Source organism: Cyclospora cayetanensis, unplaced genomic scaffold (genome assembly GCF_002999335.1).
Source record: "Cyclospora cayetanensis isolate NF1_C8 unplaced genomic scaffold, CcayRef3 CcayRef3_contig_7, whole genome shotgun sequence".
NCBI lineage: Eukaryota > Apicomplexa > Conoidasida > Eucoccidiorida > Eimeriidae > Cyclospora > Cyclospora cayetanensis.
Genome location: NW_020312700.1, coordinates 11,597 through 37,513, shown reverse-complemented (window position 1 = coordinate 37,513; position 25,917 = coordinate 11,597). Strand labels below are relative to the sequence as shown.

General features: G+C 52.4%; 2 protein-coding genes across 2 annotated transcripts; one reads left to right on the top strand and one right to left on the bottom strand.

The window, feature by feature from the left end:
* Positions 1-397: 397 nt before the first annotated feature.
* Positions 398-13,846, top strand: LOC34620321 (ATP-dependent RNA helicase DHX8). The gene is made up of 19 exons (XM_026335434.1): positions 398-475; positions 921-1,753; positions 2,152-2,288; positions 3,369-3,510; positions 3,719-3,909; positions 4,396-4,498; positions 5,921-6,045; positions 6,374-6,553; positions 6,930-7,078; positions 7,480-7,662; positions 9,663-9,753; positions 10,051-10,107; positions 10,633-10,767; positions 11,301-11,683; positions 12,105-12,242; positions 12,651-12,756; positions 13,027-13,147; positions 13,340-13,457; positions 13,736-13,846. Exons 1-19 carry the CDS (start codon positions 398-400, stop codon positions 13,844-13,846), a joined length of 3,381 nt encoding a protein of 1,126 aa, XP_026191219.1.
* A 792-nt stretch (positions 13,847-14,638) lies between these two features.
* Positions 14,639-25,118, bottom strand: LOC34620319. Its single transcript, XM_026335439.1, has 20 exons — positions 25,040-25,118; positions 24,705-24,832; positions 22,846-23,694; positions 22,535-22,656; positions 22,128-22,251; positions 21,304-21,419; positions 20,798-21,052; positions 20,355-20,459; positions 19,340-19,900; positions 18,853-18,997; positions 18,793-18,820; positions 18,244-18,401; positions 17,848-18,183; positions 17,778-17,789; positions 17,358-17,544; positions 16,985-17,130; positions 16,747-16,808; positions 16,259-16,585; positions 15,482-16,147; positions 14,639-14,864 (listed from the first exon to the last, which is right to left on the bottom strand). Exons 1-20 carry the CDS (start codon positions 25,116-25,118, stop codon positions 14,639-14,641), a joined length of 4,632 nt encoding a protein of 1,543 aa, XP_026191224.1.
* Between the last annotated feature and the right edge of the window lie 799 nt (positions 25,119-25,917).

Below are 25,917 nucleotides of genomic sequence, written 5' to 3'. Positions count from 1 at the left end.
AGGCTGCTCCTGCCCGAGGACTGCATGCGCAACGGCGAGCAGCAACGCCTTGTGGTGAAGGCAGCAGCAGCAGCCACCGACGGTGGTCTAAATGGTGTATTGCAGAGAAAATGCATTTTGGAGTCTGCTATTTGTTGACCTTCGGATACACAGAAGGAAGTATAACAGTATTTTAGTGGAAGGGGGCTAGGGCCCTGCATGCGGCGCTCCTCGCAGCCTGCCTAGGCGCAGGAAAGAGGACATCCTGCTGGAGTTTTCGCCGCTTTTTTCCTTCAGGGCGGTCACAGGTTGCTTCCGGCTGGCCGAGGTGTCTCCATCTGAGACGTTTGCTGTCGTTCGCGTGTCCAGCAGTCATCGGAGTCGAGGTCGAAGCGCAGAAACAAGGCGTGCAGGCAGCATGGATCAGCTTGAGCGACTAAGCCAGATTTCCCGTATCGCCACTGAGCTGCACAATCACTGGGGGATCAGCGACAAGGTGCGCGCCACGGGCAGTAACCCTTAGCTTAAACGTAGAAGCGCCTGGACTATGTTTTCTTTTCTTGTGGGGTCCAAGCCTGCCGCATAAGACATTACGATTTCAAATTCTGTAAAACTTGTGGTTATCATGGTGAAAAGTGCTCTCCTGCGCAACTGCGGCTTGCCTGCGTGTCCCCCTGCCGAGGTGTATGTATGTACGTGCGTGCGTATGTGTATAGATGAATGAATATGTATATATATATTTTCGTTCATATGAGTCTGCCTGCCTGCCTGCCTGTATGCATATATGTATGTATGTATGCTTGTATACATGTATATATGTATGTATGCTTGTATATATGTATATATGTGTATATGTATATGTATGTATGCATGTATGCTCGTACATACATACACCTCATTGGCCGTTTTCGTTCGGGGCATGTCTGCGCGCTGGACTGTAGGACCTCGCGGAGTTTGTGCTGCATTTGGGCGAAGAGTCTCAGTCGTTGGAGGAGTTTCGTACGAAGCTGAAAGCCAACGGCTCGGCAGTCACGCAGGCTTTGGCAGTCAGCCTGTACACGGCCATCTCCAAGTATGTGGAGAAGACGAAGAACGCAAAGAGGCGTGACGGCAACACCAGCTCTGCGAGCTCGAAGGATGCCTCGAGCAGCAGTCCTCCGGCACGTGTTGCTGCAGACAGCGAGGACGCATCTGCTGGCGGCGATAGCGGCGTGAAGACGCTTCCTGCGAGCGCCTTCTCCGTTTCTCAACATCCCCCCACGGAGAAGGAGCTGAAGTTCCCTGGTCTCTGCATGCAGAACCGCTTTGACAGGGCAGAGCTGCAGCTCACGCGACCGGACGAGCACGCTCCTCTGTCTGCAGCAGCCCAGCGGCTGCTGCAGCGTGAGAAGGACGAGAAGGAGCTGCTGCGAGAGCAGCAGGAAGCCTACAACAAGGCCAGGGACGGTCCTGGTTACTGGGGAAGCACCAACGCGAGCAGCAGCGGCAATGGCGACGGCGGCGGAAAGGGCAGCTTCAGTGCAAGCGGTGCGAATGCGCTGCCTGTGGGGGGAGGCTCAGCTGCAGCAACGGTCTCCGCAGCAGCAGATAGCAGCTTGAACTTTTGCGGAAGGAGGGGGGCCCCTCTGGAGAGGTATGGGATCTACGACGGCGTGGTATCGCGCGTTATGGAGTATGGAGCCTTCGTGCAGCTGGATTTGGCAGAAGGCCGCAAGGAGGGGTTGCTGCATGCAGCCGATATGAGCAGAGCTGATGGGGGCCCTTGCGTCAGCGCGTAAGATAGCAAGCTTGATCTCCTTCTGAACGCTTCTAGTTTCAGGGGAGAGGCGTTCGTTTTCAGCTAGAGGCAGGGGCGCGCGCAGCTCGAAGTGCCTACTCGGAAGCAAAAGGTGTCGAGTCGAGGAGAGAGACGGGGGAGGGAGGGAGGGGTGTATTGGGCGGGCGGACACACGTAGACAAACCGAGAGACAGACTCTGGCAGATAGACAGTTCCAGACAGACTAGTAGACCAAGCAGACAGCAAGCAAGAGCAAAGGGTCGAGGGCTGGCTGCGTGAAGAGACTGGCATTCATCTATAGGCAGCTGCGGAGTTGCTGCCTTACATGGAGGGGTGCTTATGGAGGCAAACCGCATCAAGGCTAGCAGCGTGTGGTTGGGGGTTCTTGTGCACAGGGATGCCGTTCGTAAGGGCCAGCTCGTTAAGGTGAAGGTACATGCCATTGCAGGTTCGCGTCTGTCGCTCACCATGCGCGAGGTTGATCAGGAGACTGGCAGAGATCTGAAGCCGAGGAATATAGCTGCGGGGACGGGTACGTCTGTTGCGCATAGGCATATCTATATATGTGTAGGTGTATATGTATTTGTATGTGTATGTATGTATGTATGTATGTATGTGTATCTGTATGTGTATGTATGTATGTATATGTATGTATGTGTATGTATGTGTATGTATGTATGTATGTATGTGTATGTATGTATGTATGTGTATGTATGTGTATGTATGTATGTGTATGTGCATGTGTATGTATGTATGTGTATTTGTATCTGTATGTGTATGTATGTATGTATATATGTGTATGTATGTATGTGTATGTGTATATATGTGTACGTGTATGTGTGTCTATCTGTATCTGTATCTGTATGTATGTATGTATGTGTATGTGCATGTGTATGTATGTGTGTATATGTAGGTATGTGTATGTGTATGTATGTGTACGTGTATGTGTGTCTATCTGTATCTGTATATGTATGTATGTATATGTATGTATGTGCATGTGTATGTGTGTATATGTATGTATGTATGTATGTGTATGTATGTGTACGTGTATATGTGTCTATCTGCATCTGTATATGTATGTATGTATATGTATGTATGTGCATGTGTATGTGTGTATATGTATGTATGTATGTATGTGTATGTATGTATGTGTATGTGCATGTGTATGTATGTATGTGTATTTGTATCTGTATGTGCATGTGTATATATGTGTGTATATGTATGTATGTGTATGTGTATGTATGTGTATGTGTATGTACGTGTACGTGTATATGTGTCTATCTGTATCTGTATCTGTATGTTTGTATATATGTGCGGGCCGCGTTAGAAGTCCCTTTCTTCGTCGTGTAGACGCGGCTCGAGCCTTTTGTTGCTTTTTTTCTCGCTGCTGCATGCAGCGTTTGCTGCTGGCGTACAAAATATGGCTTTGGTCTTGAGGCCCCCCAGCGTTTCCCACCATCCCTTCGTCTCTCTCTCTCTCTCTTTCTCTCTCTCTCTCTCTCGCTCTTTTAGTCTCCAATTCCGAAGAAGACTCGCACGGTGTATATGGGGGCAAGGGTTCAACCAGAGAGGCCTTTTCTGCGCGGGTGTGAGACGTTGCGTCTGTTTTCAGCAAACTCGAGAACTGCTCTATTCGAGTCTCTGGCGGAGGAACATGCCCGAACGCTCGAGAAAAAAGGCTTAGGGCGAATCACAGGCCTTAAAATCAACGCGGATAGCCATGAGGAGGAGACAGCGTATTCAAGGAAGAGGAAGTATCGTCTTTGTCCGAAAATCGCGCAGCCTACCTAGCTAGCTGCAGTGTTGCGTCGGGAGGTTGCACGAGGTGGCGCATGCTCTGTTTATGCATTTCTGGAAGTGCTGCTTGCCAAAGGGCGAAGTGTGCCCGCGCCGCTTCACTCCTCGAAAAGCAGCAAGCTGTCCTACGCGGTGAGTGCCTAGCCAGCTTGTTTTTGCGCGCAGGCTCATGTCAGATTATGACAAGTGGGAGGCGCAACAGTTGCAGCGCAGCGGCTTGGTGGGGAGCAAAGAGAATCCATATTACGATGAGGAGGCGGGCGGCCTCATGCCCTCTCAAGAAGCAGAAGAAGACGTTGAGATCGAAGTCGTGGACGATGAACCCCTGTTTCTTAGGGGGCAGACTACCAGAGCTGGTAAGGCCTTCTCACATTCGTGGTGGTCGTGACGGAGATGCACGCATACACACATATACATACACACACATACATACACATACGTACATACCTGCACACATACATACACATATACATATACATACACATACATACACATATACATATACATACACACACAAACACATACACACACATACACATGCACAGGTTACTGCTCTGAATTCGCATTTTGCAAGAAGCGAAGGCTCTCTGGCAGGAGGAGGCTCTCTCATAGACAGCGAGGCGTAATTTGCAGGGTATTTTGGGCCTGTTGAAAAAACGTTGAGCCAACGCGCACGCAGTGTGCGTGTTGCCTGCTTAAGCCATCCTGCTTCAGCGAACTCAAACAAAAAAAACCAAGGCTTTCGACGGAGGAGAGCTGAACGCGATCTTTGCAGCTTCAGTTTCGGGGAACATCAAGGCTGGGAATCTGCGCTTGTGGTGCTGGCGTGTTGTAATTCTCAGGGATGCAGCTATCCCCTGTGAAGATTGTGGCAAACCCTGATGGCTCGCTTGCTCGCGCGGCAGCCACTGCACAGTCTCTGGCAAAGGAGCGAAGAGACGTCAGGTGAGATGATTCGAATAAGGGAGAGAGAGGCAGGGAGGCAGCCGATAGAGCGCTAGAAGGAAAGAAAGAGGGAGACTCGGCATGCGCGGCTGTGTGTATGAATGTGTAGAGCGTCTCTGTTGTATTTTTACTGGCCATCTCTCTAAGGCGCTGTTAGTGTCTCTGCATGGGCTGTAATGTTCATTTGAGGACTATGAGGCAGTGCAGCGAATGCTTCATGCGTACTGCCGTTTGCTGTATATCCCCTAGTGCAATTTGCACGCGCTTTGGCGTTCTGTGATCTTTCGGGCTTTCGTTTTAGAGATGCATTTCGGGGTTCTTGCCTCAACGCACGTGAAAATATATGCTGATCGTTTCATCTAGCTGTCTTGAAGCCTTTCGGGAGAGCGTCAAGGCTCTGTGCGTGTCTTATCTCGCGATGCTCCTTGCTTGCCGCCTCCCTGCGCCTTCCTTCATCTGGCTTGTCATCACCGTGGCATGCGTTCATTGCCGGAGTGTCTGTGTAGATATGCACACGTGTAGATGTGCAGATATGCAAATGTGTAGATGTGTGAATGTGTAGATGTGTAGATATGCAAACGTGTAGATATGCAAATGTATAGATGTGTAGATATGCCAATGTGTAGATGTGTAGATATGCCAGTGTGTAGATATACCAATATATGAATGTGTAGATGTGTGAATGTGTATATATGCCAATGTGTAGATGTATAGATGTGTAGATATGCGAACGTGTAGATGTGTAGATATGCAAATGTGTAGATGTGTAGATGTGTAGATATGCCAATGTGTAGATGTGTAGATATGCCAATGTGTACACATACCAATATATGGATGTGTAGATGTGTGAATGTGTATATATGCCAATGTATAGATGTGTAGATATGCCAATGTGTAGATGTGTAGATATGCGAACGTGTAGATGTGTAGATATGCGAACGTGTAGATGTGTAGATATGCGAACGTGTAGACGTGTAAAAGTGTAGATATGCCAATGTGTAGATATGCAGACGTGTAGATGAGCAAATGAATGAGCCTTGGAGGTTTTGTTTTTGCTTGTGCGTTGCTACTAGATGTTGCTTCTGACTCTCACTTTGTCTCTTCGACTGGCGTTTCCGTTTGCTTCTTATTTCTCCCCTTTCTCCTCCGGGTCCAATCGTTGTCTGTGCGTTGTATTGCCCTCGCTGCCCCTCTGCTGCACCCAGCTGTCGGACGCTCACTTTTCCAACAAATGAGGGCTGCTGCTGCTGCTCCTGTCTGCCACTGGGTGCTCTATCTGGTGGGAGGTGCTGGTGTCTGTGCGTGTCCAAAGCCGCAGAGTCTTCTCTGCGCAGCTTGCCTCCTACGTGCCTTTGGCAGCTTTGTGGTAGCGGCTGCCAGCCTTCCGAAGTGTTTTTCCTCCGCCTTTACGCCTTCTTGCAGGCAAGCTCAAGAAGCGGCGATCTTGGATTCTATCCCCAAAGACATGTCTCGTCCGTGGGAAGATCCTAATCCTCAGCCTGGAGAAAGAACGATTGCGCAGGCTTTGCAAGGTCTTGGGCAGACAGGTGCATGTCGCATCTCGAAGAGGCTATTTTGTTGTTGTTGTTGTTGCTGCTGTTAGGACGTAGCGGCTGCTCTTGACGCGTGATGCTGCTGGCCTTTGAATCGCTTCCCCTCGGGGGTGTGCCGCTGTTGCCGACAATTCATATCTGTCTTGCTCCCTCCCCCAGCAGCATGCGGGGAATATTCTCTTGTTATGTTCCTGCGCGTGCTGCTGAAAGTTCTTTCTCGTCTCGAAGAAGGGAGTTCGCTGCTTTGGCTGCCTCCCTCAAAATCGAGCCGTGGTGTGGAGCTGCTGCGTTCGCTGCCCCCGTGCATGCGTTGGCTGTGCAGGCTATGAGATGCCTGAGTGGAAGAAACTTTATCTGGGCAAGAACGTCTCTTTTGGCATCAAGAGCACGCTGTCAATTGCCGAGCAGCGGCGCTCACTGCCAATCTTCAAACTCAAAGACCAGCTTTTGAAGGCAATCACAGAGAATCAAGTTCTTGTGGTCATTGGGGAGACAGGCAGCGGTAAGAGACGCAGCAAAGGGGGGCACTTTCTTCGAGCTGTATGGGGATTGCTTTCAAGAGGTTTGTTTTTGAGGACGGTTCTAGCAACCCTCAAAGAGGGGGGTCTTGTTGGCGCATCCGTGCATGCATTTTGTCGATGCTGCCCCGCCTTCGCGTATAAGACTGACTTCGGCTGCTGGGCAGGAGAAAAGCGGGTGCTGCCTTTCTTGGAGCAAGCAGAGTCTGCTGCGAGGAGAATGTCGCTCAGCAGCTGCACAGGGCCTGCCGTAGAGGGGGAATAATCTGCTGGCTGTCACGTGTGTCTTCGTAAGCTTGTGTCTTCGTGAGCTTGTGTCATGATAGCGGCGTGCTTGCTTTTGCTGCTGAATGCGATCAGGGAAGACGACTCAAATGACACAGTACATGGCCGAAGCGGGTTTCGTCTCTCCAGGTCGTCTTATTGGCTGCACTCAGCCGAGAAGAGTTGCCGCTATGAGCGTCGCTAAGCGTGTTGCAGAGGAGTTCGGATGCAGACTTGGACAGGAAGTCAGCATGCGGAGTGGCAGCGTTAAATAAGAGTTTTTTGGGCCTAGACGCTGCGGCCTACTGTTTGGACGTGTAGCTATTTGTGCATAACTGTGTGTGTATATATATACATACGTATTTGTCTGCACGTCTATGTAGATAAGTCTTTATATGCATACCTATAAATATATATACACACACATAGAGACTTGAGCTTTTATATGCATATGTACATATACATGAGTTTCTATATGCATATATACATATACATGAGTATTTACATGCATATATATATACACACACATGAGTATTTACATGCATATATATATACATGAGTATTTATATACGTATATATACATGAGTATTTATGTAGATATGTAGATATATATATGGATATCTGTGTGTATGGTGGGGGTGCACAGGTTGGTTATTCAATCCGTTTCGAGGATTGTACATCGCCTGACACGATCATAAAGTATATGACAGATGGCCTTCTTCTTCGCGAGGCCCTTGTTGATCCTCGCTTGCAGCGGTATTCGGTGGTGATGCTCGATGAAGCGCACGAGAGAACGATAAGCACGGATGTGCTGTTTGGACTTCTCAAGGTGAGGGGATGCCTCCGAAAAAAGTTGCATGTAGGGGCGAAATATTCGTGGCGTGAGTGTCTCGTTCAGGTTTGGGGGGGTGGGGTTCTAGATTGGTGCGCGTTTCGCTCCGCAGGATGAGCGTGGCTTTGAGGATTTAGGGGCTTTCTGAATGGAGGCATGCAACGCTGTGCGCGTTTGTGTCTGAGAAAGGATGTATCTTTCTTTTCTCCTAGGGGCAGGCGGTAGTCAGGGGGGAAAGAAAGCCCTCTGTGGAGTCTCGCTATCGCGTGCGCGACTGTGCTTTGGAGAAGAGCTTGTCTTTCAAGAAGTGTCTCGCAGTGACATTTCCACTGTCTGAAATTCTATCTGCGAGTATATGTGATCGTGAAATCTAGGGGCCTTCCTGTTGAACAGGAGCTGCTGGCATATACACACTGTGCTGCAACCTCTCTCGATGTGGTGAAGTCGTGTTTTCGCACCGTTATATTCACACGTATGTAAAAAAGAAGGCCTCCTCGCACCCCCCTGTTTGCATGCATATGCATATATATATATATACGTATGCATGTGTTTCTATATGTATTGCGCTTTGCTTGGCTATACTCGCTTTCTACCTTTGAGCGCTTATAGAGAGGTTTGGGAGTCGCATGCACTTGCTGTGTTCACGCGTCAGACGCGCCTTCTTCTTTTTTGCTAAGGGTGGCTACTCTTTTTTGGCTCATGAAATTTTGTAGAAATGCAACCAGGAAGGGTCACAGTGTCTGTCTTCTGTTGGAGATTTCTGTTGCATGCATCTGCATATATAGGCCTTACCTCCTTCCCGCTTCCCCTGACGGCTGCGGCGGTTATTTGCTGCTGCCAGCCGCAGTTCTTTGCGCGTGTTGCACGCGAACTGGGCTGTGCTTTCTGCAGTAATGCAGGCGTGGCTTTTTTCCTTTTTGCAAGAAGCGGCATATAGAACATGGGGGAGGCTGGTGACGGCTGCGTGCACCACTGCGTAGACGACAGATACCCTCCCTACAGTTCAATACGTCTCCTCTTTTCTCTTGTTTCACGTTCGTTTCCTCTTTCCAATCTTTGCCTCTATGTGCGCTCTCTCCCATGGTCTGCGGCGGGGTCCACCGTCTTCCAGCCGCATTCGGTGTGTTTTTTGCTTTAGGGTGATGCATGCGGTTCTGCGTATGTGTGTGTGTTTGTTTGTGTGTGCGTGTATGTATGTTTGTTTGTGTTTGTGTGTGTGTTTGTTTGTTTGTTTGTGTGTGTGCGTGTATATGTGTGTATGTTTTGTGTGTGTGTGTTTGTGTTTGTGTGTGTGTGTGTGTCTCTCTCTCTCTGCCTCCTGCGTGTTTATATGGGGATCGCCTTTCGGCCTTCTCTGTTTCTGCCTTGCGCTTCCGCTCACTGCCCGTTGCACCTTTCAAGTTGCTAGATTATCCATGCCGCACCAAAGCTCCGTAGGGTGTCTTTACACTTTCTAGCCTTCCTTCAGATGGGGGCAGCAGCAGGAGGGGGGAAGCCTGAGGGGGGACCTGTTCGGCTGGCGTTGCGGTGTAGGGTGTACCTGCGACTCCTGCATGCGCGTGTTTTCTTCTTATTGGACATGGAGGAAACAGCGACAGTTAGGGGTTTTACAAGGCCAACTATGAGCTTCCCAGTGCGGAGAGGCGTAATGTGGTGTGGGGTGAAGGGCAGTGTACCACGTGCGCCATTAGGGAGAGGATTTGTATGCGTTTTTCTGTGTCTGTCTATATGTGTCTAGGTAAATTTATGTATACATATATATATTCCATGTTTGTGTGTGTGGGTATGTACATGGCTAGTCTCCTGTAGATGTATACATCTATAGATGTGCATGGATGTATATGTATTTTCCATCATTCCCCCCTGTGTATGTGGGTTTGTTGTTGTTGTTGAAGTTTTCGCTTTGGCGAGCGCTTGTTTCCGCGCGAGCGGTTGGGGTGTCTTGACAGTAGCGCCTGGCTTCAAGGCGCTTGTGGGGGAGTTGTTTCTGCTTTCAGGAGTGCTGCCGACAGCGTCCCGACTTCAAGTTGATAGTGACTTCGGCCACCCTCGATGCTGAGAAGTTTTCGAATTACTTTTTTAACTCGAGCATTTTTACGATTCCAGGGCGCACATTTCCCGTGGAGATTTTGTACACGAAGGAGCCTGAGACGGACTATGTGGAGGCTGCGCTCATTACAGTTCTGCAGATTCATCTCTGCGAGCCTCCGGGGGATATCTTGCTGTTTCTTACCGGGCAGGAAGAGATCGACACTACCTGCCAGACTCTCCACGAGCGCATGCAGCGGCTGGAGTCCGCTAACCCTCCGCCTCTCATCATCCTGCCGGTGTATTCTGCCCTTCCTTCCGAGGTGCAAACTATGATATTTGACCCTGCGCCTCCAGGCTGCCGCAAATGTGTAGTGGCTACCAACATTGCGGAGGCGTCCCTCACGATCGATGGTAGGAAATGTCTCCCTGAACGAGGGGGGCGAGAGCCGGTGTGCGGCTGCGTGTTGCGCGCGAATGGGGAGAGAGAGGGAAGAGAGAGAATGAGGGAGGGAGGGAGGAAGGCAAGAGAATTAGGGAGGGAGGCAAGAGAATGAGGGAGGGAGGCAGGGAGGTGAAGGAAACGCAGGCAGGGAGGCGAGAGAAACGCAGGCAGGGAGGTGAAAGAAACGCAGACAGGGAGGTGAAAGAAACGCAGGCAGGGAGGTGAAGGAAACGCAGGCAGGGAGGCGAAAGAAACGCAGGCAGGGAGGCGAAAGAAACGCAGGCAGGGAGGTGAAAGAGGAAAGAGGATTTTTAGGGAGGTTTTCTTGAATTGTGTGGTCTCCCATGGAGCCGTAGCGTGTGGGCAGGACTGTGATGATGTGTGCTTGTCTCTGTCGGTCTGTGGGGTGCTGTAAGTAGGCGCCTTTTTTTCACGCACTTGTAGAAGGCAAACGTGGGGGGGTGGAGCTGAGGCTGCGCCGTGTTTGTACGTAGGGATCTACTTCGTCATCGACCCCGGATTTGCCAAAGTCAAGATGTACAATCCGAAGTCTGGAATGGATGCTCTTACAGTTGCGCCCATCAGTCAAGCGAATGCGCGGCAGCGGGCTGGGCGTGCAGGCCGTACAGGTGTGTATTTTTTGTCTTTATTTGAAAGACGTGTTTTTCAAGCGGTCTGGCCCCCCTTTCCGTCTTGTTGGTGTTGCATTTCTGGAGGTTGTCACCTTTCTGTCGTGTGCCTTGCAACGACCGCTTTAAAAGATATATATATATATATATATATATATATATATATATATATTGCCGTTTTGCTTTGACAGCTGAGCCGTGTAGCAGAGAGAGAGACAGAGAGGGGTTTGTGTCTCTGGTTGCCTGAGCCTGAAGAGGCAGCTCGCGTGGCGACGCAGAGTTTCAAAGAAAAGGGGAGGGAGGGAGTGTGAAGGGAAATACAAGAGAGGGAGGAGGGCGTGGAAGGGAAGGGAAGGGGAGTGTGAGGCTGCCTCTTGCGGCTTTTGAGCGGTTCAAAAAGAGGGCTATGTTGTGTTACTGAGCGTTGAGAGGAGCTATTCTTGTTTGCCTTGTATTGTGTTGTATGCCTCTGCATTCTGTCTCCTGCGTCTTTCATTTCGTGACTGTGCGCGGTTGTTGTCTCCTTGCCTCAGGGCCTGGTAAATGCTATCGGCTGTACACGGAGGCAGCCTACCGCTGCGAGATGTTGCCGACTGCAGTTCCTGAAATACAACGCACCAATTTGGAGAACACGGTTCTGCTGCTGAAGGCCATGGGGGTTAATGATCTCCTGAATTTTGACTTCATGGATCCTCCTCCCGTTCAAACCCTCATCAACTCGCTGGAAACACTGTTCGAGCTAGGAGCTTTGGACGATGAAGGCCTACTGACAAAGCTGGGGAGGAAGATGGCGGAATTTCCTATGGAGCCTCAGCTCAGCAAGATGCTGCTCACGTCGGTGGATCTCAAGTGCAGTGACGAGATCATCACTATCGTGGCGATGCTCTCCGTGCAGAACGTGTTTTACAGACCTAAGGTACAGTAGTAGCCTTGCGGGTGCCTTGCTGCTGCGCAAAAAGCAGAAGACACAGCAGTCTGCAAGGCGTTGTTTTCGGGGGGGAACCAACCCTCAAAGGGCCTTCAAACGGGCGCAGAGAGGGAGGGATGAGGAAAAGAAAAAGAGAGGGAGGGAGGGATAGATCGAATAGATCGGAGGGATAGATGGAAAGGATGGATGTATGAATTTAGGTTTAGCGTGCAGCGAGAATATTTGCCAGCAGCGGCCCCTTCTTGTTGGGTGTCAACTCGTATGGGCGCTGCTGCGGATGGAGTCGTGCATTCGCGCTTTGCGGCTTGTTTTTGTTGTTTATCTGTTTGGGTTTATATGCTGAAATGACGTCCTCTGGACGTCCTTTGATCGTACAGCTGTAGTGTTTTTGCTGTGGCTTCTGCTGCAGGATAGACAGGCCCTTGCTGATCAAAAGAAAAGTGGCTTTCATCAACCGGAAGGCGATCATATCACGTATCTCGAGTTGTATCGTGCATGGCAACGCAACAGATTCAGCAATGCGTGGTGCTATGAGAACTTCATCCAGGTCTGTTGTAGGCCTTGCACACACATTCACACGCACATATACCTTTTCTTTCCTTTTTTGCCGTGACTTCATGCCGTGGTTACGAGCTCAGCTGTCGAATGCGCTTCCGCAGCATGGGCAGTGCTGCTTCAAGGCTGCCTCTCTAGACGCTGTTTTGGGGGGAGGGGGGAGGAGAGCAGTGGAACAGATTACAGGCGAAAAGGAGAAGATAGGGGGAGAAATGGAAGGAGAAGATAGGGGGGAAGATAGGGGGAGAAACGGGGGGCCTGGCTTGGTTCTTAGAGAGGCGCACAACACCACCCTTAGGCTCTGCTTTATAGGTGGGAAATGAGTTTCAGATGGCGGCTACTCGTCCAGCGTTGCATTCGCATCTCCTTGCATGTGTTGGATATTTCCTCCTTTCTGCAGCATCGCGCTCTGCGGCGGGCTCAAGACGTGAGAAAGCAGCTCATCTCGATCATGGACAGATACAAACTCGATATTATTTCGGCTGGAAATGACTACAAGCGAATTCGTAAGCGCAGAATGCGTTTTCTGGAGGTGTAGCTGTCGGTATGCGGCTGCTGATATTTTTGTGGAGGTACACCTCTCGACATTTGTCAAGTTAAGTTTTGCTCGGCAGTGGCGTGAAAGTGGCAGCTATGAAGTGGTGCTTGTGGCAGTCTCTGTAGTCCTTTAGAGTAGCACCTCGGTGAGATCACCTACTTAGCTAGGGGTGAAGGTAGATACGTGAATCTTCTTATGCTGTACCTCCTGCTGCTGCTGCTGCTCTGCATTTTTGCAGGGCGATGCATCTGTGCAGGCTTCTTTCGCCACGCCTGTCGCGTAGATCCTCAAGAAGGTTATCGAACTCTTGTAGATCATCAGCAGGTCTTTATGCACCCTTCAAGCGCTCTCTACAACCGGTAAAAAGCAGCTGCCTGCCCGATATCCTTGCACAGAGCAATAGAGGTCGACGCCGTCCCCTCTTGCTCCTTCTCCGTCTGTCTGGAGCCTCAGCCCTTTCCGTTGCACAACACGATGCCTCAGGACGAGAGCTGCACGGCTGTTTCCCTACTGCTGCTTTAGTTGGTCTGTAGTCCTTGTTGTCGCTGCAGCAATCCAGAGTGGTTGGTGTATCACGAACTCGTTCTGACTACCAAGGAATACTTGCGAGATTGCTGTACGATCGAGCCGTTGTGGCTGTGTGACGTCGCCCCCAAGCTCTTCAAGCCAGTGCGCTGCTGCTGTTCCTGCTGCTGCTCTTACCGTTATTGTTGTGCTACTGCAAGTGCTGCTGCTCTTACTGTTCGTGCTCCTGCTACTGCAAGTGCCAGTGCTGCTCTTACTGTTCTTGCTACTGCTAATGGCACACATGTACCTGCTAGCCCCCGTAGCGCATGCGAGTCACGTGTGTTGCTCGTGGTGAAGAAGCACGTGCTTTTATCCCCCTATACGGTGCTACTGCTGTTGCTTTTTGTGTTGCCGTTGCGGGATGCTGCTGCTGCCTGCAGGCAGACCAGCAGCGTCTCTCTCGGAGAAAAATGCGCGAGCGCATCGAGCCTCTGTACAACCGATTCGAAGAACCGAACGCGTGGAGGCTCTCACGGAGACAGGGCAAGTAATAAAGTGCGCGGCTGCAGGTTCGCCTGCAGAGCGACAACAACGAATCAATTGCAAGCAGCAACAGCTGCTGCGTGGGGAGGCGTGGCTGCGGCTGTGCAGCTGCAGCGCGTGGGTATGGACTTGCATATTGCGACTCATTCCTTGCATATTGCGACTCACTAATGCACACACACGCTTCGCAGCAGCTGCCACTGCCTTCTTTGCTGCTTTTGTTGCTCATACTGGAGAGAGGGATGGACCTTGTAGCCTTCAGTTTTTAAGGCCGCCTTGGCTGCGTTATTATCTATCACTGCTGCACGCGTCTATGCCCCTTTTGCAGCAGCGCATTGGGGAGGCGGCGGCATCTGTGCGTTCGCTGTGTTAATACAGCCGCTACGGATTGCTACTGAGGCGCTGCTGCATCTCTAGGCAAAAAGACCGCAGACTATTTGCGAGAGAGAGACAGGGAGACAGACAGGCGTGTTGTTTTTCGCGCACCTACGAATCGCTACGCTGCACCTGCCGAAAAGCTTTCGTGCCTGTTGCTGCGTTTCTCTCTCTCTCTCTCTGCGTAGCACACTAGTTGCAATCTTAGGGAGCCTTGCGTTTTTTTCAGCGTGGCGTGAGTGCAACAACTAGCGCGAAGGCAGACACAGACACACACACACACCCAGTATAGATCGAGTTAGTACGGTTGCGGCAGCAGCGTTTGTTGCTGCAGGAGCAGCGGCTGCTGCAATGGCTGCTGGCCGTGGTGTAGAGACTGCTGTTGCTCTTGCATACAATTTGGGGGAAGTGAGAGCGCTTCGAGATCAGGGAAAGCTCCCATTCGCATGGCGTGTTGTTCGGGCAGCAGCGGCAGCGGCTGCTGTCTGTGCTCTCGCTGCTCCCCAGCGCGCAGTGACATCTGTTGTGCAGTCTGCTGATGCTGGCGTTCGAGTTGCTGCTGCAGGTGTGTGGTGAGGGGAGGCGAAGTCGGCTGTTGGCACGTGAGGTGTTTCAGATGCTGAGCATGCACTAGCACCTGACGCTGACGTTCTTGCTGCTCCCAGCAGGAGTCAGGCCAGAAATCTCCCGCCGCTGCGGCGTACTGACGCGTGCTGCTGCAGCAGACGCCTTCCGCTGCTGCAGCGTGTGTTGCGGAGGCAAGCCACCACATGCGGGAAGGACTGCTGTAGCGTCTCCGAGACTGCATGCAGCCGGGAGTGCTGTTGCTGCCGCTGCTCGGAGCACACGCGTTGCAGCTGCCGACGTGTCTGTTGAGGCTGCCGCTGCTGCAACTGCTGCTGCAGCAGCAGCAGTTGATCTTGGGGATCTGCAGCAGGTGCATGCCTCTCTGGATCTCCTCATCGGAAGACTTTCTCGCTGTTGCTGCACCTGCTGCTGCAACTGCTGCCGCTGGCAAGTGCCGCACGTCAAGCGGCCAAGGGCAGTGGGGGTATGCCCTTTGCTGCAGCTGCTGCTGCGGCACGAAGCAGCAGAGGGGACTGAAAGTCAGCAGCGAAGGTAGGAAGGGATAGGCAGACTCTGCTGCTGCAGGAGGGGGGAGGGGGGGGGAGGCGGCAGCGAACGGCAGAGCAGGAGTAGTGCACCGTCTATGGCGACGCTGCTGTCGTGACAGCACCCCATCATCCTGGTGCAGAAAGCACTCTCGCTTCTGCGTTTGCAGCAGCAGTGTGTCACACTGTTTGCGCGCGAGTCGAATCGAGGCTGTCATATCATGGAGGATATCGGCAATGACATAGTCCACTGCAGCGCCTGCAGCGGCTGCGGTATGCAACCAGCTCGCCTTGCTAATGCTGCAGCCTCTACACAGTGCATCCTCCATCGCGGCAAGACGCTGCAACACTGGAATCTGCTGCTGCAGCTGGTCTTGCACATGCTGTCTTGAAAAGCCTAAAGCTTGCAGCAGCAGTCGCCTCTTCTCTGCCACCAGATGCACAAAATGCTTCATGTCATCTGCATAGAGAGGCGGTGCTGTTGCTGTTGTTGCTGCTGCTGTTGTTGTTGCTGCTGTTGCTGCTGTTGTTGTTGTTGCTGCTGTTGCTGCTGTTGTTGCTGTTGTTGCCACTCTTAGACCGACGACAAACTCTTGAATAAGCTGCTCTCGCAAGATGGTCAGGTGTACGAACACCTCAGCATCTGAGCAGAGTTCTTCTAGAGCTCTTGCTGCAGCAATGCTGCGAGACTGAATGGAGCGAGCAAGGCTTGCATACTGTTGCTCTAGAGTTATCGCGATGGCGAAGCCTGAGGCTATTGCTGATCCTGCTTCAACGCCAGCGCTAGTGATAGTGGTAGAAGTAATACCCTGGTACGGCGAGCTGCTCAGCGGCGAATGCTGCAGCTCGCCTTGCTGTTGGGGTTGTTGGTGTTGGTGCTGGCTTGCATGCAGCGCAGTCAGCTGTGAAGTTGCCAATCTCTGCAGCGTCTGCAGCTTTGCATGCCACTCGCATGCCAGTGCGTGTCTCTGCTGGTGCTGCTCCCTAGAACCTCCGTCGCCTTGCACTGCTGCTGTCGAAAAGGCGGCAAGTGCAGCACGTGTCGCCGCTTGGGTGTCTATGCACCACAGCAGGAGGTCCTCGCTGGGGTTGAGAGCTGCGCTGCTGCATGCCATGCGCTCTGCATTCAGCAGCTGCAGCAGACTTCGCACTAAGGGCAGCTCCGAGACTATGGCTTCCGCCGCTGCTACAGCGTTTGAACGATTTTCCACGCACATGGAGGGAGCAGCAAGGAGGTCTCCTTGGGGTGGAGGCGACATGCTGATGCTGTCGATACAGCGGAAAGTTGAACTGTTGCTGCCGCTGCTACTGCCGCTGCTGCTGCCGCTGTTGCAGGCGGGGGGAGGGGCCTGTGGGGAGGAGCAAGCCGTCGGAGGGGAAGCTGCGGTATGCGCGTTGTTTTGCACTCCTAGACACCCTGCTATGTTGCCTTTTTCTCGAGTCGAGCTGCTTGTCGCTGTGCTGCAGCTGCACCCCCAGCCTTCTGTGTCGTGGAGAGAGGGTTCTTCGAGGCTGGCCATAGACGCATGCGGAAGAGGAGCTTTCGCTGCATGCGCGCCGAAGACTTGGAGAGGAGAAGGATGCTTCAAGGAGTGCTGCTGCAGCAGCACCGACTCCTGGAGCTGCGGCTGTTGCAAAGGCTGCTGCAGCAAAAGCTGCTGCTGCTGCAGGAAATTGTACGGGGGGGGAGACATGGGAGGCGTGTGAATTTGCTGGGCTCCCTCTGAAGGCAGATGCAGTTTTTCCTGGAGTGTGGTGTGCTGCGACATCTGCCGCTGCTGCAGCAAAGGCTGGGGCGGCTGCAGGTGCTGCAGATCCTTCTGCATTGGCAAGCTGCGCTGGAAAGCCTCCGCTGTTGCAGCACGGCAGCAGCAGGCACTTGAGTGCCGCATGTCTTCGCTAGAGGGGCACTTTCTGGTGATGCTTATGCTGTTTGGGGTGTTTAAGGAAACAACAGAAGGAGGAGAAGCACTTTCCGTGTGCTGCAACCTGTGAGCCTGCGGCAGGGAGATAGACTGCTGTTGTTGGTGTTCGTGTTGGTGCTGCTCTTGCTGTTGTTTCTGCTGTTGTTGGTGTTCGTGTTGTTGTTTCTGCTGTTGTTGGTGTTCGTGTTGTTGCTGTCGTTGTTGCTCTTGCTGTTGCTGTCGTTGTTGCTCTTGTTCTTGCTCTTGCTGTTGCTGTTGTTGTTGTTCTTGCTGTTGTTGTTGCTCTTGCTGTTGCTGTTGCTGCAGCACCTGCGCATGACGCTGCACTTCTACTTGGCGGTGCAAAGCTGTATGCCTCTGGAGGTGCTGCTCTTGCGGATGGCGAAGCCTTTCTTGCTCAGGAGAAGGCGGCACGCTATTAGGGGGACCCGTCTCACAGCTCAAGAGACACACATTGCCACAGGCCAGTGCTGAAGCATCACCGAGTTTCCTCTTTTGCAGGGAGTCATCCTTGCTGCAATTGCTGCTGCACTCGCTGCTGCAATCGCTGCTGCAGTCTCTGCAGCTCTGGAAACTGCGTTGCGAGCGGTTAATGACGGGTAAGCCTTCGGGGGTAGAGCGGCAAATGCCAGAGGTCGCACAGCCTGCTAGGCGAAGGGGTTCCTGGTAGCCGTATGTCAGCGTCTGCTGCTTTTCGAAAGCTTCATCAGCGCTTGCTGGGAGGCTGTTGAGGCGAGCTCCGAAGGCATCAACAGAGAAAGCCAGAGGTGGAGCAGGCATGCAACGGCAGCCACGTGTCGTGGTTGCCTCAGGCCTTATCAGCAACGTCTGATTGTCGAGTGCATGCACAGTGCTAGCAGCAGGGACTGAAGCAGAAGCGGCGGGAGGTGACAATGCGCCTTCAAAGACGAAGGCTTCCTCACAAGGAGTGCGCTGCATTTGTCTGTAGACGCATGTGCCAAGTGCGATAGCGGCTGCTGTCTGAGACTGCTCTTGCTTCTGCTCTTGCTCTCGCTTCTGCTCTTGCTCTTGCTTCTGCTCTTGCTCTTGCTTCTGCTCTTGCTGTTGCTTCTGCTCTTGCTGTTGCTTCTGCTCTTGCTCTTGCTGCTCCCTCTGCTCTTGCTGTTGCTGCTCCCTCTGCTCTCCTGGCGATGACTGGGGCTTGCCCTTGCAAGGCAGTAGTTCGCTGCAAGGAGCCGCTACTACTGCGGGAGTTTGAAGAAGGGGAATGCGTGGAGGAGGGCTTAGCGTGTCTGGCAGCATCGCATCGGCAGCAAAGGATTCGCCAAGATGATGCGGAGCATCTGAGGGGAGGCGTAGGACGAAGGATGTGCAGCAGTCCAAGCGGAGGTCAGAGGCTTGCTTGGAGAACGTCGAGCATGGCATTCCAGGCTGTGTGAGAGTCGCAGGAGGCTTGAAAGACGGGAAGTGTCTCGGAGTGGCCTCTTGCAACGGCCTATGTGCAGAGCAGTCTGTCGAGACTGCCCCTTCGCCGACGAACGACATGCCCGAGGAACTGCTGCTGCTCTTGCCGCTGCTCTTGCTGCTCCTGCTCTTGCTGCTGGTGTTGCTGCGGCTGTGGTTCCCGAGGGGGAACAAGGCAAAGGGCGAAGGCAAGAAACGTGGGGAGAGACAGTTGCTAGGAGTGGCGAAGTCTGGGGAGTTCGCTGCGGAGGGCGAAGAGGGGGAGGGGCAGCAGGTAGCTGTCGTTCCGAGAACCGTGTGTTGAGGCTTCCATTCTCCGCAGCTTCTCGCGCTGTGATTTTTGCCGTCGATTACGGGAGTGGCAGACGGTTTCGAGAGGCACTGAGGCGTGCTGAGGCTCACGTCGCTGCCCTTGCTGCTGCTGCTGGAGGAGGAGGAAGCGGGGGAGCTGCTGCTCTCGCTGCTGCTGCTGTGGAGGTTGCACTCCTTGTGTTTGATGCAAACCGCATGGAGGCGCTGTGGAAGACCTTCCTGAGGAGATGCACAAAAAGACGAGACACGAGACGCAAGGCGCAGTCCCCTGTCGGGTGAAGTGCACTTGGCGAGCATCTGCTGCTGCTCCTGCTGCTGCTGCTCCTGCTGCTGCTGCTCCTGCTGCTGCTGCCGTCCAGCATCTGTCGCGGGAGTTGAGGAGGACAGATGCACGACTGCTACTGCTGCTGATGATGCGGGTGTCAGCTTTTCCTCCTCCCTTCTCTCAGAGTCTGTCCCTGGTGTGCAGCATGGACTGCATGCTTCAGACGCAGCTGGGGAGGCTGCTGCCGCTTGCGAAAGCCTCGCCTCTTGAGGAACGGCAGCAGCGTCTGATGAGCTTTGTGAGTGGCGAACTGCGACAGCCGCTGCTGCTGCTGCTTGAGCGTCCCTTTCCGCAGGTATACTGCTACCATTCGCGGGCAAAAAGGGTGTCTGCGACTCTGCAGCGCAGGCATTCGCTGCAGCAAACGCGACGTCAACGTGTGCCGCTTGATCTGTGCCACATGCAACAGACTCCCCCGCAAAACCCTCGCAGACAGTTGCAGAAGGAGCATCGCCAGCTGCAGCAGCCTCTGCTGTACGTGGCAGAGGAGTGGAAGTGCCTTGCAAAGCCGTCTCTTCTTCTCCGTCTGCTGCCGTTAGGGTGGCTGTCGTTGTGAGGACGGTGAGCTGCTGCAGCCACAAAGTGAACCTGCGCGAAAAAAATACAGAAATCCACGGGAAAAGGGAGGGGTGAGGAAGCACGAGGGTAAAGGTGGATCTGGGAGAAGAGGGTAGATGCATGCAGCCTATAGCCGTTTGTTATCCATTTATCCAGGATTGTGTGCCTCTACAAGCAGCACAAGGCGCACCGAACTAGCCCTTTTTTCATGCTCTTTTTATCATATATATAAATGCAGATATGAAGGTGTATATATGTGTATCTCGCTTTCGCTCTAGATGTATATATAATTATATTTACACATATATATCTCTTTCTATCTCTCCCTCTTTACGCAGGAAGAGCGTGGACTTTGTGACTCTTGTGCATTTTGCTTCCGTGCTTTTCTGCGTTTGGATTTGTATTTTTGACGCGTTTTGGCTAAAGACTCTTTGCTGCAAGAGGCTGGCATCCGACGCTCCTGTAAAGGAAGGCCTCCACTCACTTTACATTCCCCGCCTTGTCTTTCGGTGTAACCTGGTAGGCTTTATCCAGCAGCAGGGATGACAAAGAAGGGAGGCATACATGCAACACTGTGCGGAAATGCTGCCTGCGAGAAGGCGCAATCAGCACCGCGAAAAGCCCTATAAGGCCATCGATCTTTCCGAAGGGTGCGATAGACTCGAGAGAGTTGTTTTTCCTTTTTCTCTCTGTTTCTCTCTTTTTATTTTCCAGAGGCAAAATGCTTGCCAGACACGCAGCATGCAGCAGCAAGCGCAGCACTCTAGCCAAGCCAGCAGAGCCACCAACAAAAACCTTTCCCTTTCTCGCCTGCAGCAGCAGCACGTGAGCAGCAACAGCAGGAGCAGCAAGAACAACAGCAAGAGCAGCAACAGCAGGAAGGCGTCGTGGCGATGGCAGAAGAGGACAGTTCGCGTAGCACCTCACCGAGTGATCAGCTGAGATTTGTTTGTATCGAATAAAGAGAAAGCTGCCGCAAGGGCTTCCTTTCCTACAACTACGCTATGCACTGTGCCTAAAGCGTCTGCTTCGACTCCCTGCTGCTGCTGCACTGGCGCTCCTGTAGAGTGGTCCCCTGGAGATGTTGCAGCGCTAACGATATGAGCAGTCCAAAGAAGAGACTCCTCATAGGCCTCATGTTTCTCGTGCATTAGCCGCGCGAAGAAGAATCCAGCAGTCAACCTGCGAGACACTCGCGCAAGCAGCACAGCATCCCTTGCCAGATGCCACCTCTTACTGCATTCTCTCTTGAGTACAAAAACACACATTACCTTCCGCAGCTCGAGACGCAAGTGGCGTGTGTGTGTGTCTCTCTCTCTTTTTTCTCTTTTTCTCTCTCTCTTTCTTTTTCTTTCTTTCTCTCTCTCTTTCTTTTTCTCTCTCTTTCCCACAAGCGCCGTGGAGAAAACGCAGCAGCCCCTCCATCAACCTACACCGGAGAGAGGCACTGGCTCTGCAGCTGATGAAGCACAATGCCAACTTCTACTTGGGAAACGTAAACGTCGGCTAAATCAACAAAGGCCTCAAGCCAGCTGACAGAGAACGCCCTCTCTGCATGCAACACAAACAGCAGCAAGAGACGCCGCAGAGGCAGCGATGTCAAGGGCAGATACCCAGTAACTCTACCCGCAAGGATCTTACTCGCCAGCGGCTGCAGCAGTGCTAGAAGTATTCCAAACAAACGCAAACAGACGCCGTCCCTGCTGGCTTTAAAGATCTCAAATGCAGCAGCAAGAGAGACATGCAGAAACAAGCAGCAGAAAAAGTGACAGGCGGAAAGAAGCAGCAGCAAGAGAGACACGCAGAGGGAGGCAGAGGGATGCAGCAGCAAGAGAGACACGCTGAAACAAGCAGCAGCAAGAGAGAGACGCAGAGGGAGGCAGCAGCAAGAGAGACATGCAGAAACAAGCAGCAGCAAGAAAGACATGCAGAAACAAGCATCAGAATAAGTGACAGGCAGAAACAAGCAGCAGCAAGAGAGACACGCAGAGGGAGGCAGAGGGATGCAGCAGCAAGAGAGACACGCAGAAACAAGCATCAGAATAAGTGACAGGCAGAAACAAGCAGCAGCAAGAGAGACAAGCCCCCTCCGCGCGTTCTATGTGTGGCTCCAGCAGTATTTACCGAAAAGTTCCTTTACTTCAGCAGCAGACAAACCCGCATCGCTTGCACTTAGAGCAGCTGAGGCTTCTTCTTTTTGCTGCTGCGGGGAAGTGGCAGCAGATTCAGCAGCTGCATCGGATGCTCCCGCAGCCGCAGTAGCATCAGCAGGAGGAAGATTAGTCTCATTCTTAGCATCCTGAGGAGACGCGGGAAGCTCTTGAGCCGTCTTCTGCCACGCTCGATGCAGCAGCAGCAACGCAGACTCCTCGTCTGCCATCCTGCAGCAACAACAGCAACAACATCGAAAATATCCTGCCATTGGCATGCGCGGCTTGCTGCTGAGTCCACCTCGCAGACTGCTTGCCGCGTATTTAGCTAGCTAGCTAGCTAGCTAGCTGGTTGCCCAGTATAGGCTTAGCTAGCCGGCCTGCCTGCCTGTGTTCCTGAGGGAGACCCTCTAACAGTCAGGTGTTGCTGCTGCTGCGCTCCCAGTTGCATCTCTGCTGCTGTTGCTGCTGCTGCATTACGGCCCTTTGGAAAGGCGTCAGGCGATTCACTCACCTTTGAGTGATCCTCCCAAGAATGATTTGAAGATATTCATCGGTGAAGACAGCGAAGGAGGGAGCGCGTGTCTCTCTCCGTGTGGGGGGAGACTTTTCCCTCTGTCGCGTGTGCTGCTGCCGCTGTGTATTTTGGGTGTTTACGAAGTCTCTCGCAGAGGGGTTTTTTTGAAAAGCGTTTGGGTGCAGCAGCGTTTCGGCTAGAGAATCTTCTTCCGAGGGTTGCCATTCGCATGCAGGCAGCAGGAGAGGCTGCTGCTGCTGCCTCTCTCCCTCCGGACTGCCGCTCGACTGCGGAAGAAAGGACAGCGCGCGAGGCAGCCTCGGATGCTGTCTGCATGCAAATGCCTCCAGAAAAGGATCCTTAAGGAGGTGTGAAGGGGAGGGACGTCTTGTGGGATCTTTTTCCAGCATGGCAAAGACGAGACGCGAGAGATGGGGGGAGTAAATGCTGCTGATCGGCTCTATCGGCGCAAACGCGATGGTCCAGACGAGAGAAATGAAGGAGTCTGCTGCGAAGGCATTGCGCAGCGTGCAGAGTTCGTACAGCACACAGCCTAAAGCCCAGACATCGCTCTTGATGGTGTAAGGGCGAGCTTCGAGCATCTCGGGAGACATGTACTGTGGCGTTCCGACAGCAGTTTTCGCGACTCCAAGCGTTGCTGTCATAACCTTGCTGATTCCGAAGTCTCCTATCTTGAGAAAAACGCCGCCGTTCTCGCATTTTTCCTCCCCGTAGTGTCTTGTTTCATCGTGCTCCTCTTCGTCCTCCCCCTCCTCGCTTCCTGCCTGGGGTAATGGGGGGGAGGCAGCAGTTCTTTTCTTTTCTATCCCCCACGTCGAGAGCAGGATGTTGCTGGGCTTGAGATCTCTATGCAAGACACGCTGCGAGTGAACGTAGCGAAGACCTCGCAGCAGCTGCACAAGCCACTCGAGAATCTGCTGCTCTCCAAGCAGCCGAGAAGACGCAGAAACTCCACGGCATGCGTCTCTCGACTGCGCCTTCCGCGGAGTCGACACCCCTCCTCCTCGCCGCTCTTCCAGAAAGGTGGTCAAATCTCCTCCCGAGCAGTACTCCATGACGATAACCAAGAACGTATTCAAAATCACAAAGGACTCCACGCATCGCACTACTGACGGATGCTGGAGACGCTTCATCAGCTGCACACAACACCAGAAGCGAAGCGGAGGCGAGAGAGAAGTGCAAGAAGTCAGGTTACGCTTCTCCAGAAAGAAAAAGGCGTAAAGCGTAAACGGCCATAGAGTGAGAGTGAGAGAGAGAGAGAGCGAGAGACAGAGAGAGACAGAGACAGAGAGAGAGACAGAGACAGAGAGAGAGAGAGAGACAGAGAGAGAGAGAGAGACAGAGAGAGACAGAGAGAGCGAGAGAGACAGAGACAGAGAGAGCGAGAGACAGAGAGAGAGAGAGACAGAGACAGAGAGAGCGAGAGACAGAGAGACAGAGAGAGACAGGCAGACAAACAAACAGACAGAGAGAGAACACACACTGTGGCAGAAGGCTTGCTGGTCAGACAGCAAGGCATCACCCGCGCATGACGCAGCATAATTGGCATCAGTGCATGCAGCATGTTTGGGGGTGGTACTTCGGGGATATCAGGGGAGGTGGAAGCCGAGACATACAGTCGGCAAGAACAAACAACAGAAGAATCGACTCATAGCTAATAAATAACGCGGTACACGCAGAAACACGGGTGGACCGAAGGCAGTCCAATTCGAAGGCTTGCAAAAAGGGCAGACGCGCATGCAAATGCGAAGTAAAAGCGGCAGACGGATGGAAAAGACAGCGAGGCGCTTTGTGAGCAGAGTGCAGTTTCCCGAAGAGGTTTAGAGACTGCATTCTTTCTCTTTCTCTCTCTGTCTTTACATGTAGATGTATGTATATACACATGAGACAACATTTTTTCGAGGGTGCAAGACAAGTAACGGCCTTGCAGCTAGCAAGCACTACATGGAATCATCTAGCTAGAAAAAAACCCTGCAGCTGCCTGCAGGGATTTTTATGTCATGAAAGGCATTTGGAAGGAGTGTCTGTGTGTGTGTTTTTCAGTCCGTTTTCTGTTGTAGAATGGGGTGTGAGCGACAGGAAGCAGCGGCAGGATTACACGCATGCAGGGGCAGCAAAGAGCACCATCCGAAAACGTGGAGCTTACCTCTGCCTCTTGCAGACTGAGTTTTCTGTCTCGTTCATCGAGGCAGCTCAAGTCGATTTGTTTTGCTAGCCACTCGCTGGAATCGGAGAGTCGGCGAACCTTGTAGGCCACTCCAAACTGACCACGACCTGAGGCACGAGACGCAAGTGGCAGCAATAGTAGGAGTAGCGGTAATAGCAGGAGTATTAGTAGTAGGAGTACTAGTAGTAGTAGTAGTACTAGTAGTACTAGTAGTAGTAGTAGGAGTAGTAGGAGTAGGCATAGTAGGATTAGTAGGAGTAGCAGTAGTAGGATTAGTAGGAGTAGGAGTAGTAGTAAAGATAACAATAACACACCAACAAAGGATATAATTTCGTATCCGTGTGGCGTGAAATCGACGCTGCTGTCACGGGGAGGCAGCTGCAATGTCAGCATTTTGCTACTGCTGCCCCCAAGGTGTTGTGTAGGCAACACAAATTAGGATTTCTGCGAAGCGCTGTAGAAGGGCGATCTGTCCTGCAGAAACTGCTGCTGCTGAAGCTGGGAAAGGAATTACTGAATGTTGACGCTGCTGCTCCTTTAGATGCTTAGCTACAAGTGCTGCTGCGAAACAGCAGCCGGCACGCTCCTCAACATCTCTACTTGGACCCTCTTTGCGTCAATGGCCTTAAAATGCTGCTACAGATGTTTGCTGCTGTGAGAGCTACGCAATGTTTGCGGCAACTGCACAATCAGATACCACTGCCGATGTTTTTAGGGTTGGCGCTGTATCTGCGGATTCTCCTGCTGCCCTCGTGGGCTGAGCTACGAATAGGCAGTTTAGTCCACTGGAAAGACATCTACCGAAGTTTTAAGGGTGTTGCCGTTCTTAGCAACAGCGCCAGCACTGGTAGCAGCAACAACAGCAAAAATAGCACCCCTAGCTACTCCAAGGACAGACGACACAAGCGAAAGAAAGGCGTCAAAGCACGTGGACAGCCACGCAGGCACTCTGGATGCCCTTTTTGCTGCTTCCAACTCGGAGGCTGCTACGAGTTCTTCTGTTTTGGTGGCGCTGGTGGTATGGGCCCCTGCAGAAAAACTCAGACAGCCAGCAACAACATGGAATTCTTTGAGGTTGTGTGTCGCGCCTTGTTGTTATCCAAGGAGTTTTATGCCCCCTCTCTTGTTAAAAGACCTGCCGCTCCGCCCAATGCTGCTGAGCATCCTCGTGTGTTCCTGCAACATCGTTGCG

Excerpts from the sequence above, each read along its gene's own strand:
- LOC34620321 (XM_026335434.1), top strand. The coding sequence starts at position 398 with ATGGATCAGCTTGAGCGACTAAGCCAGATTTCCCGTATCGCCACTGAG. Across the intron at positions 3,910-4,395 it reads GGGGCAGACTACCAGAGCTG|GGATGCAGCTATCCCCTGTG; the intron begins GTAAGGCCTTCT and ends TGTAATTCTCAG. Across the intron at positions 6,046-6,373 it reads GCAAGGTCTTGGGCAGACAG|GCTATGAGATGCCTGAGTGG; the intron begins GTGCATGTCGCA and ends TTGGCTGTGCAG.
- LOC34620319 (XM_026335439.1), bottom strand. The coding sequence starts at position 25,118 with ATGCTGACATTGCAGCTGCCTCCCCGTGACAGCAGCGTCGATTTCACG. Across the intron at positions 24,833-25,039 it reads CGAAATTATATCCTTTGTTG|GTCGTGGTCAGTTTGGAGTG; the intron begins GTGTGTTATTGT and ends CTCGTGCCTCAG. Across the intron at positions 17,131-17,357 it reads GCAAGAGCAGCACCAACACG|CTGCAGCCGCCCCAGCCTTT; the intron begins AACACCAACAAC and ends GATCTGCAGCAC.